Source organism: Heptranchias perlo, chromosome 4, assembly GCF_035084215.1.
Source record: "Heptranchias perlo isolate sHepPer1 chromosome 4, sHepPer1.hap1, whole genome shotgun sequence".
Taxonomy (NCBI): Eukaryota; Metazoa; Chordata; class Chondrichthyes; order Hexanchiformes; family Hexanchidae; genus Heptranchias; species Heptranchias perlo.
This window is the reverse complement of record NC_090328.1, coordinates 67,242,102-67,259,114: the sequence shown is the minus strand read 5'-3', so window position 1 is coordinate 67,259,114 and position 17,013 is coordinate 67,242,102. Positions and strand designations below refer to the sequence as shown.

General features: G+C 44.8%; 1 protein-coding gene across 2 annotated transcripts in view; it reads left to right on the top strand.

Annotated features, from left to right (window-relative positions):
- Positions 1 to 1,544: 1,544 nt before the first annotated feature.
- LOC137320992 (aldehyde dehydrogenase 1A1-like) overlaps positions 1,545 to 17,013 on the top strand; it is a 75,086-nt gene continuing 59,617 nt past the window's right edge. The window contains exons 1-3 of one of the 2 annotated variants that reach the window (XM_067983073.1): positions 1,545 to 1,718; positions 2,307 to 2,422; positions 3,180 to 3,284. In XM_067983073.1, the coding sequence (XP_067839174.1) occupies positions 2,330 to 2,422; positions 3,180 to 3,284 (198 nt within the window). In that variant the 5' untranslated portion in view covers positions 1,545 to 1,718; positions 2,307 to 2,329. Of the gene's footprint in view, positions 1,719 to 2,137; positions 2,222 to 2,306; positions 2,423 to 3,179; positions 3,285 to 17,013 lie in introns of those variants that run through there. The other variant, XM_067983071.1, reaches the window with a different exon arrangement.

The window sequence follows — 17,013 nt, the reverse complement described above, 5'->3', positions numbered from 1 at the left end:
AGTCAGAACCAATGGGGTAATTTTTAGTTTGGATGCGGATAGAAAACTGTTCCAATAGAAATGAAAATTGTGATGGTGGGGGGGGGTGGTGGATGATCTGCAACCGCCAGTTTTCTGCCCAGTGTCAAAGTGAAAATGACCCCACCAAGTGCGGTATGCTGTTGAAGTGGGGTTAGAACCAAGGGGATAATTGGACCAGGCATATGGGCATAATTCAGTCATTATTTTAAAATCATACATTCTGTACTTAGTTTGTATAGTAATTTCTGCCTAAATAGCAATACTGATGGCAATTTGGGAAGCAGGGCAGTAGAGTTTGAAAAATACCAATAAATCTGAGTCATTTAACATAAATCTCGAATGTACTGCTTATTTCATTTTGGTTTAGGGTAATGCAGAAAATATAAGGGCTATGGGGAAAGAGCGGGGTAGTGGAACTAATTGGATAGCTCTTTCAAAGAGCTGGCACAGGCATGAATGGCCTCCTTCTACGCTTTAAGATTCTATGATTCTATGATCCTAAGCACAATGGAAATATGTAATTTATCCCATTACTGGAAAAGATCTCATGGCTTCATTACAAAGTTGCAAATAGATTGGTTGTGAAGGTCATATTGAAAAGTGGATTGAACTCAACATTTCAATGTTATTTATTATTTCTTCTGTTTAACCCATATAAAATGATAAACATAAGCAATAAAATTTATTAAAGTTCTTAATTATGTGGAATTGCTGAAGTATGGAAGACATTTATATAAGCTCCCGATAGTTTTTTAAAAAGTCCAGAAGGTCCAATGGACCCAGATATTTTGTTAATTCTGGATGGACACCCCCCCCCCCCCCAGAATTACACTTCTTGCAGTGTGAAAGCAATGTGAAACTACCTCCTCTGAGAGTCTCCCACCACTTCACTCTATGGTCAAGTGGGGGCCTGAATCCATATTTATACTACACCCTTAGCGTTGCCATGAAGCGGAAAGTGACACTTAAGTTGTGACATTTCAGAGACTTGAGCACAAAATCTGGGCTGACACTCCAGTGCAGTACTGAGGGAGTGCTGCATTGTTGGAGGTGCCATTTTTCAGATGAGATATTAAACCATCTGCCTTCTCAGGTGGATGTAAAAGATCTCTCAGGTGGATAAATGATCCCATGGCACTATTTTGAAGTAAGAGCAGGGAAATTCTCCCCATGTCCTGGCTAATATTTATCCCTAAATCAACATCACTAAACAAACAGATTAGTCATTATCACGTTGCTGTTTGTGGGATATTGCTGTTTGTGGGACCTTGCTGTGTGCAAATTGGCTGCTGCCTTTCTTACATTACAACAGTGACTACACTTCAAATGCACTTCATTGGCTGTAAAGTGCTTTGGGACATCTTGAGGTCATGAGAGTCGCTTTATAAATGCAAGTTCTATCAATCAAGTTTTATGGCAATAATAACAAGGCCAGTGGAGCAATGGTAAGGTGGAAGGGTTCAACAACTAGGCAGGAAGATTCAGGAGCTACATCGATTGGGACAGACAAAAACTTGATGAAAGGTCAAAAAGTAAACCTACCTGCTCTTGCAATGAGGTGTCACTGGCCTAAGTGCACCTTAGAGAAGAACAAGGAGTGTGATAGACACGCACAAGTCTATTCCTAATCTCATGAGATCCAATAGCCAATGACGAATTTTGGAGATCTGGTGAAAAAAAAATCGAGAACTGGTACTGTAAGTACCCACCCAGGTGAAAACAGGAATGGTATCCTGGACCATCCCAGTTCACTTTAACCCCTAGTTCTAATCTATATGTATTGACCTACTGATTGTAAGGAATGGAAACTCTGCCATTTTTTAAGTGTAAGTGTAATGGGTAAACTAAAGTTATAAGCTTTTCACCTACCAGATAATTCTTAATAGCACAAATCTTTCATGATTGCTTAGGTAATAGGTTTCAATAATTTTGGCTTTCTGATATATATATATATATAGATAATTTATAAAATATATAACCATCAAATGGTATAACCATTCTGCTTAGGGATGACTGTAATGATCACAGATAGTTTTCAATCAGCCGTGACCTGGGTTATTCTACATGCTGCTGCTGAGGGGTGGAGATTTGCCCTTTGGACATGTACTGTACCGCGCTTTCAGCCAATCGGTTCTCCGAATGTTAATAGTGTTTAATAACTCTGTTCCAACACCTTGCGGCTTACAACAAGAGCAGGAAAGTACTGCAAACTTTTTTTAAAAAATTATTATTTTGGAAGGAAAGTAAGCTTTGTTGTGCCTGAACTTGAACTGTGCCTATTCCAGGAAAACAAGCAAGCAAGCACAACATGAGTGCTCCAGCTGCCGACCATGAAAGTCCAGCGCCAGGTCCCCCCAATGTGCCCGTGCCAGTTACTGAGCTGGAAATCAAACACACCAAGGTGAGTGCGTTCATTTAAATCTCAACAATTCCTGCGCTTACAACTTGCCCGACTGCAGCCCTGTGCGTTTAGTCATCCCCATCCGATCTGTTATTTCATTGAGATGTAACATAATTTGTTTCAAACCTGACATTAAAAGCTATGCTTTTACGTGAAATGCGGGTATGCTGTAAATCCCCCAAAACAATACCAAGTTTATAAGGGTTTTTTGCGCCACAATGTGACCTAATATACGATCGGGAAAAAGTTGTTATTACTTAGGTAAATTTCAATGGAATTTTCTTATTAAAACAACAAAAATTGACCGCTTTCGCTTGCCCCCAAACAACTTCACGCGGACTTGTGGCAGAACTGGGAGACTGCAGCCAGCAACCTGCCGACAAAAAGCCCCGATCTCACAGGGTGCTATAAACTGGAAGATTAAAGTATTTGTTGATAACGAAGACAAAACATGTTCTCACAAAACTACCGTTTTTTTCAAAGCACGTGTTTAGAAGTGTCTGAGGAAAATATATGACTATCAGGAACCTTGACCCTAAAGTGTAGTGTTAATTGGAAAGCCGGCCAGCCTTTAGATGTTAAGAGGATTCACATTGGTATTTCTTTCTCCCTTACAACTCCGGTAAAACTTAGACAGCACTGAACTGGAGAAAGAAGGAAGAAGTAAGCGAGCTCTACACTGGGGTCTGGGTAGCTCTGTTTGCCGGCGGTGCTATTTTGAACCGTTGCCCATTTTTAGGTGTTTGTTTTATTGTAGATCTTTATAAACAATGAGTGGCATAACTCCAGCAGCGGCAAGAAGTTCGCAACCTGTAACCCTGCCACGGGAGAGAAGGTCTGCGACGTGGAAGAAGGCGACAAAGTGGGTTTCGTTCATAATTTAAACATATATTTTTTAAATAACTCTAGTGCGTGCTTCGGAGAATTTTTCAAAACTCTTAATTATTTGTCGGTCTTCTCTCTGTTTTCACACATAATAGAACAACAACTGAATTGAGACCATATTTGAATCCATGTTTGGAATTACACTCTTCAGCTCTTTCTGCTCTAAATACTTATTATAGTATTCAGAGTTCATTGATATTTGTTTGGTATATTTAACTTTTGCTTCATTGATTAGCTATAAAGTAGTTTATGCTGAATACTTCAGTTAACTGTAGATACGTATCTATAGCTAGTTTCAAAGAGAGATTGAATTATTGATGGTTGGGCATGAGTAATAAGACCCAGGAGTTGAAATCATGTCAAGCCAAGACAGTCTTTATTCACTCTTTACCACCTTTAATATTTTTACAATATGTGCTATAATCTCAATAAAATGTTAGTCATACTAACAGCAGTAACAAGCAGCTCAGACGTGACATTATAAAGAACAATAAATAGTGACTGTAAAGTCATCATTACAGAAACATATTGTTTGGTGATTGATATGAGCATGTAATAAAATAACTATTCTACAGTTTCAAGAAGAATCATAGGGGAATCAAGAAGTTATTGAAGAACAGCATGTATCTGAAGTTACTGTCATATGGGAGTAAATTAAAAACACAATCATGTTCTGTTCGGGTGCAAAAGTTCTCTTCCAGTGCTCAGGTGGTTAAAGTACCACTGTCATCAACTACAAGGTCACAATAACTGATTGGAGAAATGTGATTATGTCAGAACAACTTGGATAGTAAATTCTCTTTAATTTTGAAGGCTAAGAAAGTTGTATTATAGTTTTCATAATATATATACTCTCAGCAGAAATTGTATAGGTATAAGTTTTGTATAGGTTTTCTGTCATTTAAAATCTATAAAGATGATTTAATCCAAAACTCAATGAAGATATATTTTAATTTAATCTCAAATGTCCTCTAAATACTCTTTAAAAATGACCTTGTTGTAACTTGGGATATATTTTCCTCCATTCATTAACATGTAAACTTACAGTTCTTTTCTGAGAAAGTCATACTGCACTACTCTTAGAAATCAAAAGAGAATAACAGGAACCTCAAAAACCAGACCAAAATAATTCATATTCTGCCAATCTTCTTTTATCTGATGATTACTGACAATGGGAGGGTATTTTGATCTTTCAGAAAATAACATTTTGGGATACAGTAAATGAGTAATTTGAGACATGACATGTGGTAAGTGTAGCATGCTTGGGAGAAACAGGTGACTTTGGATCTATAGTTCCCAAAGCTCTCCAGCATTGGGATTTTCCTCACGTCATGTCTGGGTCTGGTGTGGACTAATTGATAGAGATTGATTGCAGTGATTAGTCAACAACTCCATTATTGTTGTATCATTTGACTACCAGGATGGTAGAAGGCGAACTAGATGGACCTTGGTATTTTCTCATTTAGCAATTCTTACATTCCTATCTATGATATGAAAATCATAATATTTTAATTTTGTAAACCATTGCTGCCTGCTGTTCTGAATGTACATGATTACCTTACCTTAGTTTCCAGACATGATACAGTAGCCGTAAATATTAAGACTAACAAACAGTAAAGAAAATGAAAATCTTCTTTGTATTTTATAAATAATAACAGAAATAGTTTCAGTCTAATCTTTTTCAGAGAACATTTCTAAGACACTTTAAGCACTTCAAGGTTTATGACATCAGAAAATCTTTGGATTCCAAAGCTTTAATCACACATTGAAAGCTATAATTCTATACATATAGGTCACATTTTCACAATTTTTTACTATGCTATTCTTTACAAAAGTTGGTATATTAGAATATTTAGAGTAAATGTTTAGATATGTATTATATTGCAAGGTCACCTATTATTTTTGATTAATTACTACAGCTACAATCTGCGATTGATATCTAAGGAATGGGATACATGCTTGCTTGATTGGAATTATACTGCAGACTGTGCATCATTGAAGGTCGCACTAGATTAGCTACAGTGGAGTGCTGCGCCTTTATGGTCTGGTCCCTGGGTGGCTAATTTTAATGATATGAAAGAGTGGGTAGGAGCTTTCTGCTCCCATTATAAAATTGAAAGGTAGTTTATGAAGTTGATAAAACTGAAGGTAGTTTCCTATGTTCCTAAGTGCCCACGAGATCCAGTGAAGTGCCTCGACATTTTTAAAATGTAGCTTTGCATCAGACTACAGTTATACTGCACTTAGTGTGAACTCAAACCCAGAGAGGTTTCACACCTCCTGAATTTGGTGCACTCAAGGGTTTGATCAGAACCTGACTATTGAGTTATACTGTCACATTTCTGTCAATGCACACCCCATATTGCATTGACACAAAAGTGAGAGAATAACTGCACCATAATGTTCTTTGCTGATCTGTAAAAAAGTACAATGTTAGCAGCGCTACCAAGGACATCCTATCCTTTCACACTTTCTTGTGAATAGGCATTTTGAACTCTCGAATATGAAGGCTTATCCTGTACTATGATTCTTTACCCTTCATCAACTTTAAATATTACACCTTAATTATTGTGACAAAAAGGGTTACCATGGCACAGTACACAAAATTGCATCTGAGCAAACTATATAATGACACAAATAACCACAGGCTGGGAATCTGGTGATAATTTACAGGAAAGTGAGTGTGTGTGTGTGCGAACATGTGGCTATGTGCATGTGTGTGTGTATGCATGTGTGTGTCTGTGTGTGAGTGCGAGTGTGCTTCTAAAGGCTCGATTTTAAAAGGGCGGTGGGATAGCAGTGGGGGGGGGGGGTGGTCAGTGGGCGCACGGCAAACCCGAATAATAAAAACTTACCGTTCCCCACGCGATCGCAACTTAATTAGTGCCCCTTAGCCTTGTTTCCGAGTTTGCCGTCCGAAAGCTGTGCAGTGGGCGGACTGCACGCCCGCATGACAGGCTGTCATCTGGAATGTCTAGATTTAAAGGCCATTGCTCCAATAGATTTTGCTGGAGCAAAGAACAAGAAGATCCAATGAGCAGCACAGGAGCAAGGCTGCTCTGAGATTCAGCGATGCCTCACTTCAGCTGCTACTGGCTGGGGGGAGGAGGAGGAAGGAACTATTTTACCCGGCTGACAGGAGGAAGTGCCCTGCCTCTGCCACCAAGAAGACCTGGCTCGAGGTGGCAGAGGAGGTCACCAGCAGCAGCAAAATCTGTCACACTGGGGTCCAGTACAGGAAGTGTTTCAATGACCCAACTAGGTCAACAAAAGTAAATACACTTACTCATTCTTCTACATTCCGTGTTCCACATCACCCCCTCCCCCCCCACAACTCATTCTGCACTGCCAAGATGACTCCATCACATCACTCCTCACACCCACTTAAGGCTCATCCTCAACTTACCTTCACTTCCTGAGCATTTCCTCACCTCCCCATTTGTGACCCTGCCACTACCACTCACCCCAATACTGATCCAACGGTGATTTATCTGTCTCATACTCACCCACTGATGCACCTCTTTCACGGTTAGCCTTACCCAAAGCATTGCATTCATTGGCTGGCCACTTCACCATCACTCAATCACACATCTGTACTTCCTCCCCTTGTAGGAGAAGAGAGCGCAAAATGCACGCGAGAGGGTGAGGACTGGAGGGGGGGCCACAACAAACAGCAGTCCTCACAGAGGCTAAGCAGGAGCCCCTGGAGATCAGCCACACCTTCGAGTGCCTGTCCATCGGGGACGCGAGACTGGTACCCCACAAACATCTGGTGACACAACTTTAACATTCATCACACACAACATGAATTGATGTTAACAATGCTTGGCATGTTGAACACCTCAGTATGCTCATCGCAACATGACACATCTGCGATGATGCTTAATATTGCCTTCTGTTCAATGACCGCAGTGACGGGAGAAAGCGATTTCTCAGAAGAGCTCCCGGCCTCTGAGGGCGCACCGTCACATCTTAGTGAGCCATCCACCAGCGCAGATACTCACACCTCTGTGGGTCCTGGTAGTCAGTTAGTTGGGTTGATACCTGATGAGTCACCACACACAAGTGAGCACGAGCAGACACTGGTGGCAGGGGCAGTGGTGGGGAGTTTGTGTCGGTGGGCGCACTCCTCTTCAGGCTCTGCTCAGCTGGAAGCAGATGCTGAACCCCCGAGGTCCATCTTTCAAAAGGAGAATGATCGAGGGACAGCAGCACATTTGTGAGGTACTGGAACAGGTGCCACGCACACTCCCCACAATAGCGCGGAGGATGGAGGAGTCCAATTCCTGCATTAGTGGAATGGTGGCACAGATATGTGTGGGAATCTCTGAGATAGTGTCACAGGGACGTGAGCAACTGTCTGAGCTAATGTCGCATGTAACTGCTGAAATGTCTGAGATATTGGGCTCAATGTTAGCAGGGCTGCGGGTTCTCGGCGGGGGGGCTATCGGGCGCGTGGGTAAGGCACCCGGTGAAATTAGTCAGCTTCCCGCGCGATTGTAGCATCCAATCCACTAATTGGATCCACTTACCTGCTCCTCCGGGTTCCCCACTGCTGATCTGCACGTCGGGCGGGCTGCGCATGCGCAGTAAGATCTGTCAGCTGGAGGAGCTCTATTTAAAGGGGCAGTCCTCCACTGACAGATGCTGCAACAAATAGAAAAAATGACAGCATGGAGCAGCCCAGGGGGAAGGCTGCTCCCAGTTTAATGATGCCTCACTCCAGGTATCAATACATGGGGTGAGGAGGAGGGGGAGGACAGAGATCTTCCTCCCAGCGGGCGGGAGGAAGCGGCCTGCCTCTGCCACCAGGAAGGCCTGGCTCGAGGTGGCAGAGGAGGTCACCAGCGCAACCAACATATCGCCCACCTGCATACAGTGCAGGAGGCATTCCAATGATCTCAGTAGATCAGCCAAAGTGAGTACACGTAGTCTTTCCCCTACACTCCGTCTGACACATCACCGCCCCCACCCCACATCTCCTTCGGCACTGCCAACACTACTCTGTCACATCACCCCTCATACCTACTCAAACCTCATTCTCATCTTACCTGCACCTACTCACCTTGCCAGTACTCATCCCGCCACTACCACTCAACCCAATCCTCATACAATCTCATGGCTCTATCTCATACTCACCCTCTCGTGCATCTCTTTCACGGCCAGCCTCACTCAACCTGCCACTACCTGTGCTGCAGCCACAGGGCATGCATCACATATGTGCAGTAGGCAGCGTAAGGCAAACGTGTCGTGAGCATGAAGGGGATGCACAAGGGTGTTTGAGGGTTTGTCATTGTTTGTACTTATATTGAATTTCTGACCAACTCACATTACATATTATATTGGCACCACTACTGCCATGTCTTCGTGAATCCTGTCTGGTTTGTGCAATAATGCCCTTTCCTGAGGATCACTATGAAGACCCACAACTGATGCCACCCATTGTGTCACTGCAGAGTGGGTGTAGGTGTATTTGCAGGGCTCCTTTGCGCAGACGACTGAGAGACATCGGCGATGTCCCCGGTTGTACCCTGGAAGGATGCGGAGGAGAAGTTGTTGAGGGCAGTGGTGACTTTGACAGCGACAGGTAAGAAGATGGTGCTCGGGCCAGCCGGGAGCAGCTCAGCATGAAAGAGGCTGCAGATGTCCACGACTACATGTCGAGTGACTCTGAGCCTCCATGTGCACTGCTGCTCAGAGAGGTCCAGGAGGCTGAGCCTCGGTCTGTGGTCCCTGTGGCGAGGGTAGTGCCCTCTGCGATGCATCTCTCTCTGCGGTAGCCCTCCCTCCTGCTGTACAGGTGGATGTGTCACAGCACTCTGTTGTGAAGCTCCACGTGTCAGAGGTGGACGGCGTGGATGGCGAGGCTGGTGATGCTGTTTGCCCTCCGAGGAGGTCATGACTGCAGCTATGGTGGCCCCCATCCGCAAGATGTACATCTGAGGGGGTCCGCAAGGTAGGTACATGTCTCCGGATCCCGGGGTAAGTGTGCAGGTTGGTGACTTTGACTGTCAGGAGGAGGGTGGTGGAGGCCAAACTTTGTCCCAAGTGACAGAGTGGCCTCCTGCAATGAGTGAGGGTCTCTTTTTCCCCCCCGGCCCCCCCTCAACCTGTCAAATGGACCTTTGCAGCTGCCACACGCTGACAGCTGCAACAGGTCCATTTGAACTGGGAGTGTTTCCCCCAGTGTGGGAAACAGTCCCAGTTTGCTCTAAAATCCCACCCCTCCTCACATAATCCCTTCATCAGGTCAAAATAAATAGCTTCAAGTGGAACCCCGCTGGCTTTAATTGCCTGCGGGATTCCCACCAGCGGGGGCTGCGCGCGCACGCTGGCGCGTCAGCGGGGAACCCGGAAGTGCACGGGTTCGAGGCGGGCTCCGGTCCCGCTCCGGGATTTCCCGATTTTCGGGGCCCCCCCGCCAGGAACGCACCCGCTGGTGGGTGCTAAAATGCTGCCCATTGGCTCAGGTAACTGCAGAAATGTCTGAGATAGTGTCGCAGGTAAGCGTGGGAATGCCTGCGATGGAGAGAAGGCTAGCCTCCGTTGAGCTTTAAGCGCAGCTCACAAATGAGTCCATTCAGGCCCTGACAACGGCTGTTCAGACTCACGGTGAACAACATTCTGCCATCTTAAACAGGCAAACAGAAACTTTACAACTGGGCTTCCAAGACATCACTCACCAAACTGTTCTCCAACAGGGTGGTCGGAGTGATATGGGCCTGGACCAGGAGAGGGAGGATGGTGAAAGGGGACATGGAAGTGGGGACTTCACTCAAAGTGCTCCCACGTCTCACCCGTTGCCTCCCCCCCCACAACCAGTACCCACAATGCTGCCTCCTCTCGAGGTGGCCGAGTCAGCCCCTGCACAGGTGCAGGTGGAGCAGTCTTTGGAGGGGCCCTTACAGGCACTGAAACCCAGAGGGCGCAGACCAAAAGCAGCTAAGCAATCAGGGCATGAACATGAGCAACCTGCCACTACCTCTGCTGCAGCCATTGGGGATGCACCACATAGAAATGGCAGGAAAAGAAAGGCTAAGGATTTGTGATCACGAAGGGTATGAACAAGGGTGTCTGACAGACTCATGTTTTTCATTTATATTTGTTTTTTGTTAAAGTCACATTAAATGTTATCATTCTCACCACTACTGCCACATCTTGCCCATTCATGACTGGCTTTTGTGATAGGGTCCTTTCATGTGTTTCATCACGAATGGTGAGACTTGATGCCACCCAGTGCGTCACTTTACAATGGGTGTATGTGTAGTTACAGGGCTGTTTTGTACAGGGGGTGGGGCGGTGCTGGTGTTGGCGCTGCTCTTTCCAGGTGGTGTGAGGACTGGACTCATCTCACTTTCTGATCTTACGTGAACCTTTCACATATGAGTGACTCCCTGGCCTCACGGGCAGCCAGGTGAGCCGCTGCTCTGCCAATGGGTTTGTCCTCATTCTCCTCCTCCTGCTCCTCCTCCTCCTCCTGCTCCTGCTCCTGCTGCTGTTGCTCCTGCTCCTCCTCAATGTGGATGGTGGATGAGGGGATGGGGCCTCATCAACTGGTACCCCTCTCTGTTACGCCATGTTGTGCAGGACACAACACACTACTATAATGTGACCCACTCTCGCTGGTGCGTATTGAAGCACTCCCCCAGAACGATTGAGGCACTGAAATCGCATCTTCGGCAGTCCTATTGCATGTTCAATTATAGACCTAGTGGCGATGTGGCTGTCGTTGTATCGACGCTGTTGCTTGTTGATGGGGTTCCTCAGATGTGTCATGAGCCATGTGTGCAGTCGGTATCCCTTGTCCCCGAGGAGCCAGCCCTTGAGGGTGTTCGGTTCAGGGATGTTGGATTCCCTCAGAATGAATTAATCATAGCAGCTGCCAGGGACTCTCACGCACACGTGAAGAAATCTTTTGTGGTGGCCACAAACGAGCTGAGCGTTGATGGAGTGATAACTCTTTCTGTTGATGAACAGTCCTGGCTGGTGTGGAGGTGCTCGGATTGCTATATGCATGCAATCAATTGCAACCTGTACCCGTGGGAAGCTAGCCACAGAGTGGAATTCCACTGCCCTCTCCGTCTGGATGAGGTCGTCCATGGGGAAGTTGACGTATTGCGAGGCCCTGCAAAACAAACCGTTGGTGACCTGCCTTATGCACTTGTGTGCAGACGACTGAGAGACCCTGGCGATGTCACCGGTGGCACCCTGGAATGATCCGGAGGCGAAGAAGTTGAGCGCAGTGGTGACTTTAACTGCGACGGGTAATGAGATGCCACCAGGCCCAGCCCGGGAGCAGCTCGGCATGAGGGAGGCTGCAGATGTCTGCAATCACCTGGCAACTCACTCTGAGCCTCCGTATGCACTATTCCTCATAGAGGTCCAGGAAGCTGAGCCTTGGTCTGTAGACTCTCTGATGAGGGTAGTGCCTCCTGCAATGTCAGTCCATCTGTTGTTTCCCTCTGTGCTCTTGTGCAGGTGCCTGTGGCGCAGCACTGTGTTGTGGAGCTACAAGTGACTACAAGTTGCACGCCGTGCCTGGCGAGGATGGTGATGTTGCTCGTCCTCAGATGTACTGGTGAATGCAGCCATCACACCCCCCATCCTGATGGTGTCAGTTTGAAAGGGTCTGAAAAGTTGTTAAATATGTGTAAACAGGACAATTCTGAGTGGAAACCAAGAATTTTCAGTCGAAACACAAAGATCTCCCAGCCAAAAGTTTGTCTGAGAGAACTGAGTGCTCTGCTGCAGTAACTGGCCTTTTAACCCATCTGTCAAACAGGGGTTTAAATGTCCAAATGGCTACTGACTGAAACACGACTCGCTTCCCATGGCGTGTTTCACACAGCATGGGAAACACGCTTAGGGAGCGTTGAAATCGCTTGGCTTCATACCTAATTGTATTTTTGGACTTTTTAAACTAGGTTAACTAGTTGAATTGATGCTTTAAATATCGTCTCACTGGCTTTAATTGCCGGCGGGACTTCCGTGTTCGGGAATGGCGCGCGCACCCAGATGACTCAGGGTCATGCGGGTTCTTAGGCATGTTGGAGCCGGGATTCCTGCCCGCTCCTGGAAAACGCGATTTTCTTTGTCCCCCCCTGCCCCCAACGCACCCGCACTTCCGTTTTCAAATCGAGTCCTATGTGTCTGTGTCTGCTACTGGATGTGTGTAACTGAAGAGCATGTGCATTTTTTCATAAGTTCATGAATTACACAATTTTCAGTCTGGTGGAACTATTGTATGTCATCATCACATCAAAATATAAGTAATTGTACGGCTTCCACAATTTTAGCACAGTTAACATTTTGGACACACACAGAAAATAAAGGAAAACCATTGAGCAACAAAGTTTGATTATGATGCGATAACATTTGTTTTGGTTTTCCAACAGCATTACCAGGAGGCAATCCTTGAGAGTTCTGTATAATTATATACCTTTTTTAATAATTTAAAAAAAAATTCAAGTTAGTATGTTAAGCGGACATAGTCAATACATTTTACAGAAGATGATCATTTTAATGGTTGACTACAGTGGAGAGTTCATTCCTATTAAATATTATTTGCTGGTAGATTCACCAGTGATGTAATGGGGAGCGACCACTGAGACATATAAACTAGGAATAACCTAAACGGCGCAGGGCATAAGGGGGAAAATATTGTTTGCTAAGAGTTTTAATATTTATTTATTATTGTAGCTACATTCCAAAAATGTATTTGCTAGTTCGCTAGCCAAGCTATTCCAGTGTAACTGTTTCATTGGTATCTACCCGACAGTATGGAAGATTGCCCAAGTATGTCCAATCCACAAAAAGCAAGGCAAATTTAAAATGGCCAATTATCACCTATCAGCATCCTCCCAATCATCATTAAAATGATGGAAGGAGTTATTAATAGTACCATCAAGCAACACTCACTCACCAATAATCTATTCAATAATGCTCAGTTTGGGTTCTGCCAGAACCACTCAGCTCCAAACCTTATTACAGCCTTGATCTAGGTATAGACACGAAATCTGAATACCAGAGGAGAGGTGAAAGTAACTGCCTTCGGTATCAAAACAGCATTTGACCGAGTAAGGCAAAACTGAGCTCAGTGGGAGTGATTGGGAAAACTTTCCAGTGGCTAGAGTCATATCTGACGCAAAGAAAGATGATGGTCATTGTTCAAGACCAATCAGTGAAGCCTCAGGACATCATTGCAGGAGTTTGTCAGACCACGATCCTCGGTCTAAGCATCTTCAGCACCTTCCCTACATCACAAGGTCAGGAATCGGGCTGTTTGCTGATGATTCTATAGTATTCAACTCCATTCACAACTCCTCTGATAAAGAAGTAGCTCATGCCAGCCTAGAACAGGACCTTGATAACAATTCAGGCAAGATTGACAAGTGACAGACAACATTCATGCCACATAAATGCCAGATAATGACCATATCCTGCAAGAAAACGCCCAACAATATTCCACTGATCTACAACTGCTCTGCCATTGCCAAGGCCCCCACAATTAACATTCTGGTCACCATTGACCAGAAGCTTAATTGGACCAGCCATATTAACAGCGTGACTACAAGAGCAGGACAGAGGCTGGGTACTCTGTAATGAGTTGTTCACCTCCTGTCCCTTCAATACCTCTCAACCATCTACAAGGACCAAGTCAGGAGAGTGATGGAATACTCACCTGGGTGTAGCTACAATAATATTCAAAAAGCACAACATCATCCAGGACAGAGAAAGCTGCTTGATTGGTGTCCCTGCTACTGGATTGAATATACACCCCCCTCAATTGGCATACGGTGCACTGCAGAAATTCACCAAGTTTACTTCGAGTACACCTGCCAGCCCTGTGACCACTACCTCCAAGAAGGACAAGAACAGAAAAATCATGGGAACACAATCGCTGCCAGTTCCCCACCGAATCATACACCATCCTAACTTGGACATATATTGCTGTTCCTTCATCATCGCTGGGTCAATATCCTGGAATTCCCTACTTAAGACCATCATGGGTGCACCATTAGCACTGCAGTGGTTCAAGCATTGCCTACATTCCGAGAAGGAAATCAAGAAAAAATAACTTGTAAAGTACATTAAATTCCAATTCTAGTGGAATATCTGATAAAGATATAAGAATTTGACCACAATGTTGTGGCACAATGGGGGTATTGTTTTATCGCTACCATCCTGTTTGTACATAAAAACGGGATGGCAGCGGGACCAAAAAGATGCGACTGGTGGAAGCAGCAACTTACCGCCAAGTTATCATCTGCCTGATTTTTGGGTGGGGCTCCATTCTAGTGGCCAGAGCTCCCATTGGAAACAGGTCAGAGGAGGCAGTTAATACCCTTGACACTATTTGAGGCTCGGCCCACCTGACTATCACCAGTTACTGCTCCTGCTCACCAATCATGGGCGGTACAACTTAGGAAGCACCCCTTTCCAGCGATAGTTAATGAATTCCTTAGCTGCAGTCAGGGAAAGATGGATCGAGGTTTGGGCATTATTCTTATGGTGGCCGCTTATGGGTTTTGAGCCTTAAAGACTTTCAATTTTAATGTATTTGCTGCTGTAGATTCTGTACATATGTTGCTTGCTGCTGTAAAGTGCTGATTCTTTTCATTCCCGATACCATTACCGTTCCCCTTGTGCAATAGTAAGATACAGTTTGAATCCCATGATTCACCACACAATGAATTTCAGATCTTAGCCATTTCAGGCTCCCCTTCAAAGTAAAGAATGAAAGAAAATCAGAGTGTGACTCATCCAAGTAACTTTAAAGTACCTCCTATTGTCCATTGGCAGGAGCCTGGGAGTAGGTTGTCTGCTTGACAAAATTGTACATGAGATACAGAGATTTAAAGGGGTGGACAAATATAAAGTTGAAATAAGGCAAAACACTTTTTTAAAGAAAACTCACCATTGTTCATTAAAGGGTTAAGTATACCACCACATGAAAGAATAATATTTTTTGGACTTTGCCTTTGTTAGTTTACTGGACTTTTGTTCTGAATTCTAAAGATAAAATTGTGAGAAGTACTTTCCAAACATGTAATGATATGTGTAAGTTCGGACTATAAATTAAATTATCCTATTTAAAAGATAGAATTCTGTTTACACTGAATAAAAAGTATAGATTTACTTAAGATTAAGTTACCACCATACTTAGTTTCGCTGATATTTGACCAGGCAGGAATTACAAGATGAACTGTAATTGAATTACCTCAATCCATTTTTTGACAGCTCACTTAAAGCTCTGTTTCACTGGCATTCATTCTCCATATACAGATGAGAGAATGGATAATGCCATTATGCCCACAGGTGCCTTTTTCTCTAACTAATTGCTAGGGCAACAAGCTGTGTTACTGCAGACATTGCACTTTGCTAGTTTTACTGATACAAAAGAAGGAGATGTACTTCTTTTCCTTTCCTTCCATGTTCCTCTTTGTATTTCTTGTCCGTGGCATTAAGAACATAAGAAAGTCCGGAATATTAAAAATAGGAAATACTGGAAATGCACAGCTGGTCAGTCAGTCCCTGGCGACCATGTGTGCAGGAAGTGCGTCCAGCTGCAGCTACTGGCTAACCGTATTTCGGAGCTGGAGCTGCGGGTGGATTCACTGTGGAGCATCCGCGATGCTGAGACTATCGTGGGTAGCACGTTCAGTGAGGTGGTCACACCGCAGGTAAAGATTACGCAGGCAGAAAGGAAATGGGTATTCTGCTTTGGATACTATTGGGGGAGATAGCTTATCAGGGGAAAGCAGCAAGAGCCAAATTCGGGGCACCACGGGTGGCTCTGCTGCACAGGAGGGGAGGAAGAAGAGTGGCAGGGCTATAGTGATAGGGGATTCAATTTTAAGGGGAACAGATATGCATTTCTGCGGCCGCAAACGTGACTCCAGTATGCTATGTTGCCTCCCTGGTGCTAGGGTCAAGGATGTCACAGAGCGGCTGCAGGGCATTCTGGAGGGGGAGGGTGAACAGCCAGTAGTCGTGGTCCATATTGGTACCAACGACATAGGTAAAAAAAGGGATGAGGTCCTTCAAGGTGAATTTAAAGAGTTAGGGGATAAATTAAAAAGCAGGACTTCAAAGGTAGTGATCTCAGGATTATTACCGGTGCCACGTGCTAGTGAGTATAGGAACAGGAGAATAAACCGGATGAATGCGTGGCTGCAGGGATGGTGTAGGAGGGAGGGATTTAGATTCCTGGGACATTGGGACAGGTTCTGGGGAAGGTGGGACATGTACAAGCGGGACGGGTTACACCCGAGCAGGACCGGGACCAATGTCCTCGCGGGGGTGTTTGCTAGTGCTGTTGGGGAAGGTTTAAACTAGAGTGGCAGGGGGATGGGAACCTGAGCGGGGAGTCAGAAGGGAGTAAAGTTGAGAGTAGCAAGAGAGGGGAAGACCCAGGGGATATTTACAATACAAATAGTACAAACAGTTGTTCAAGAACAAGTGAAAGGGAAAAGCGTAGAGCAGCGGAAAGAAAATGTACTTTAGGCACGACAGATAAAGTAAAAACTAGAAGGTGTAAGGCGATTAACCCAGCATCAAAGCTGAAGGTCAGGCTAGGGTGTGTGGCCCAACTAAGAGTTCGATATACAAATGCACGGAGTATAAGGAATAAATTAAATGAACTACAGGTTCAAATTCAAATTGGAGGGTATGACATGATAGCTATTATTGAGACATGGCTGCAG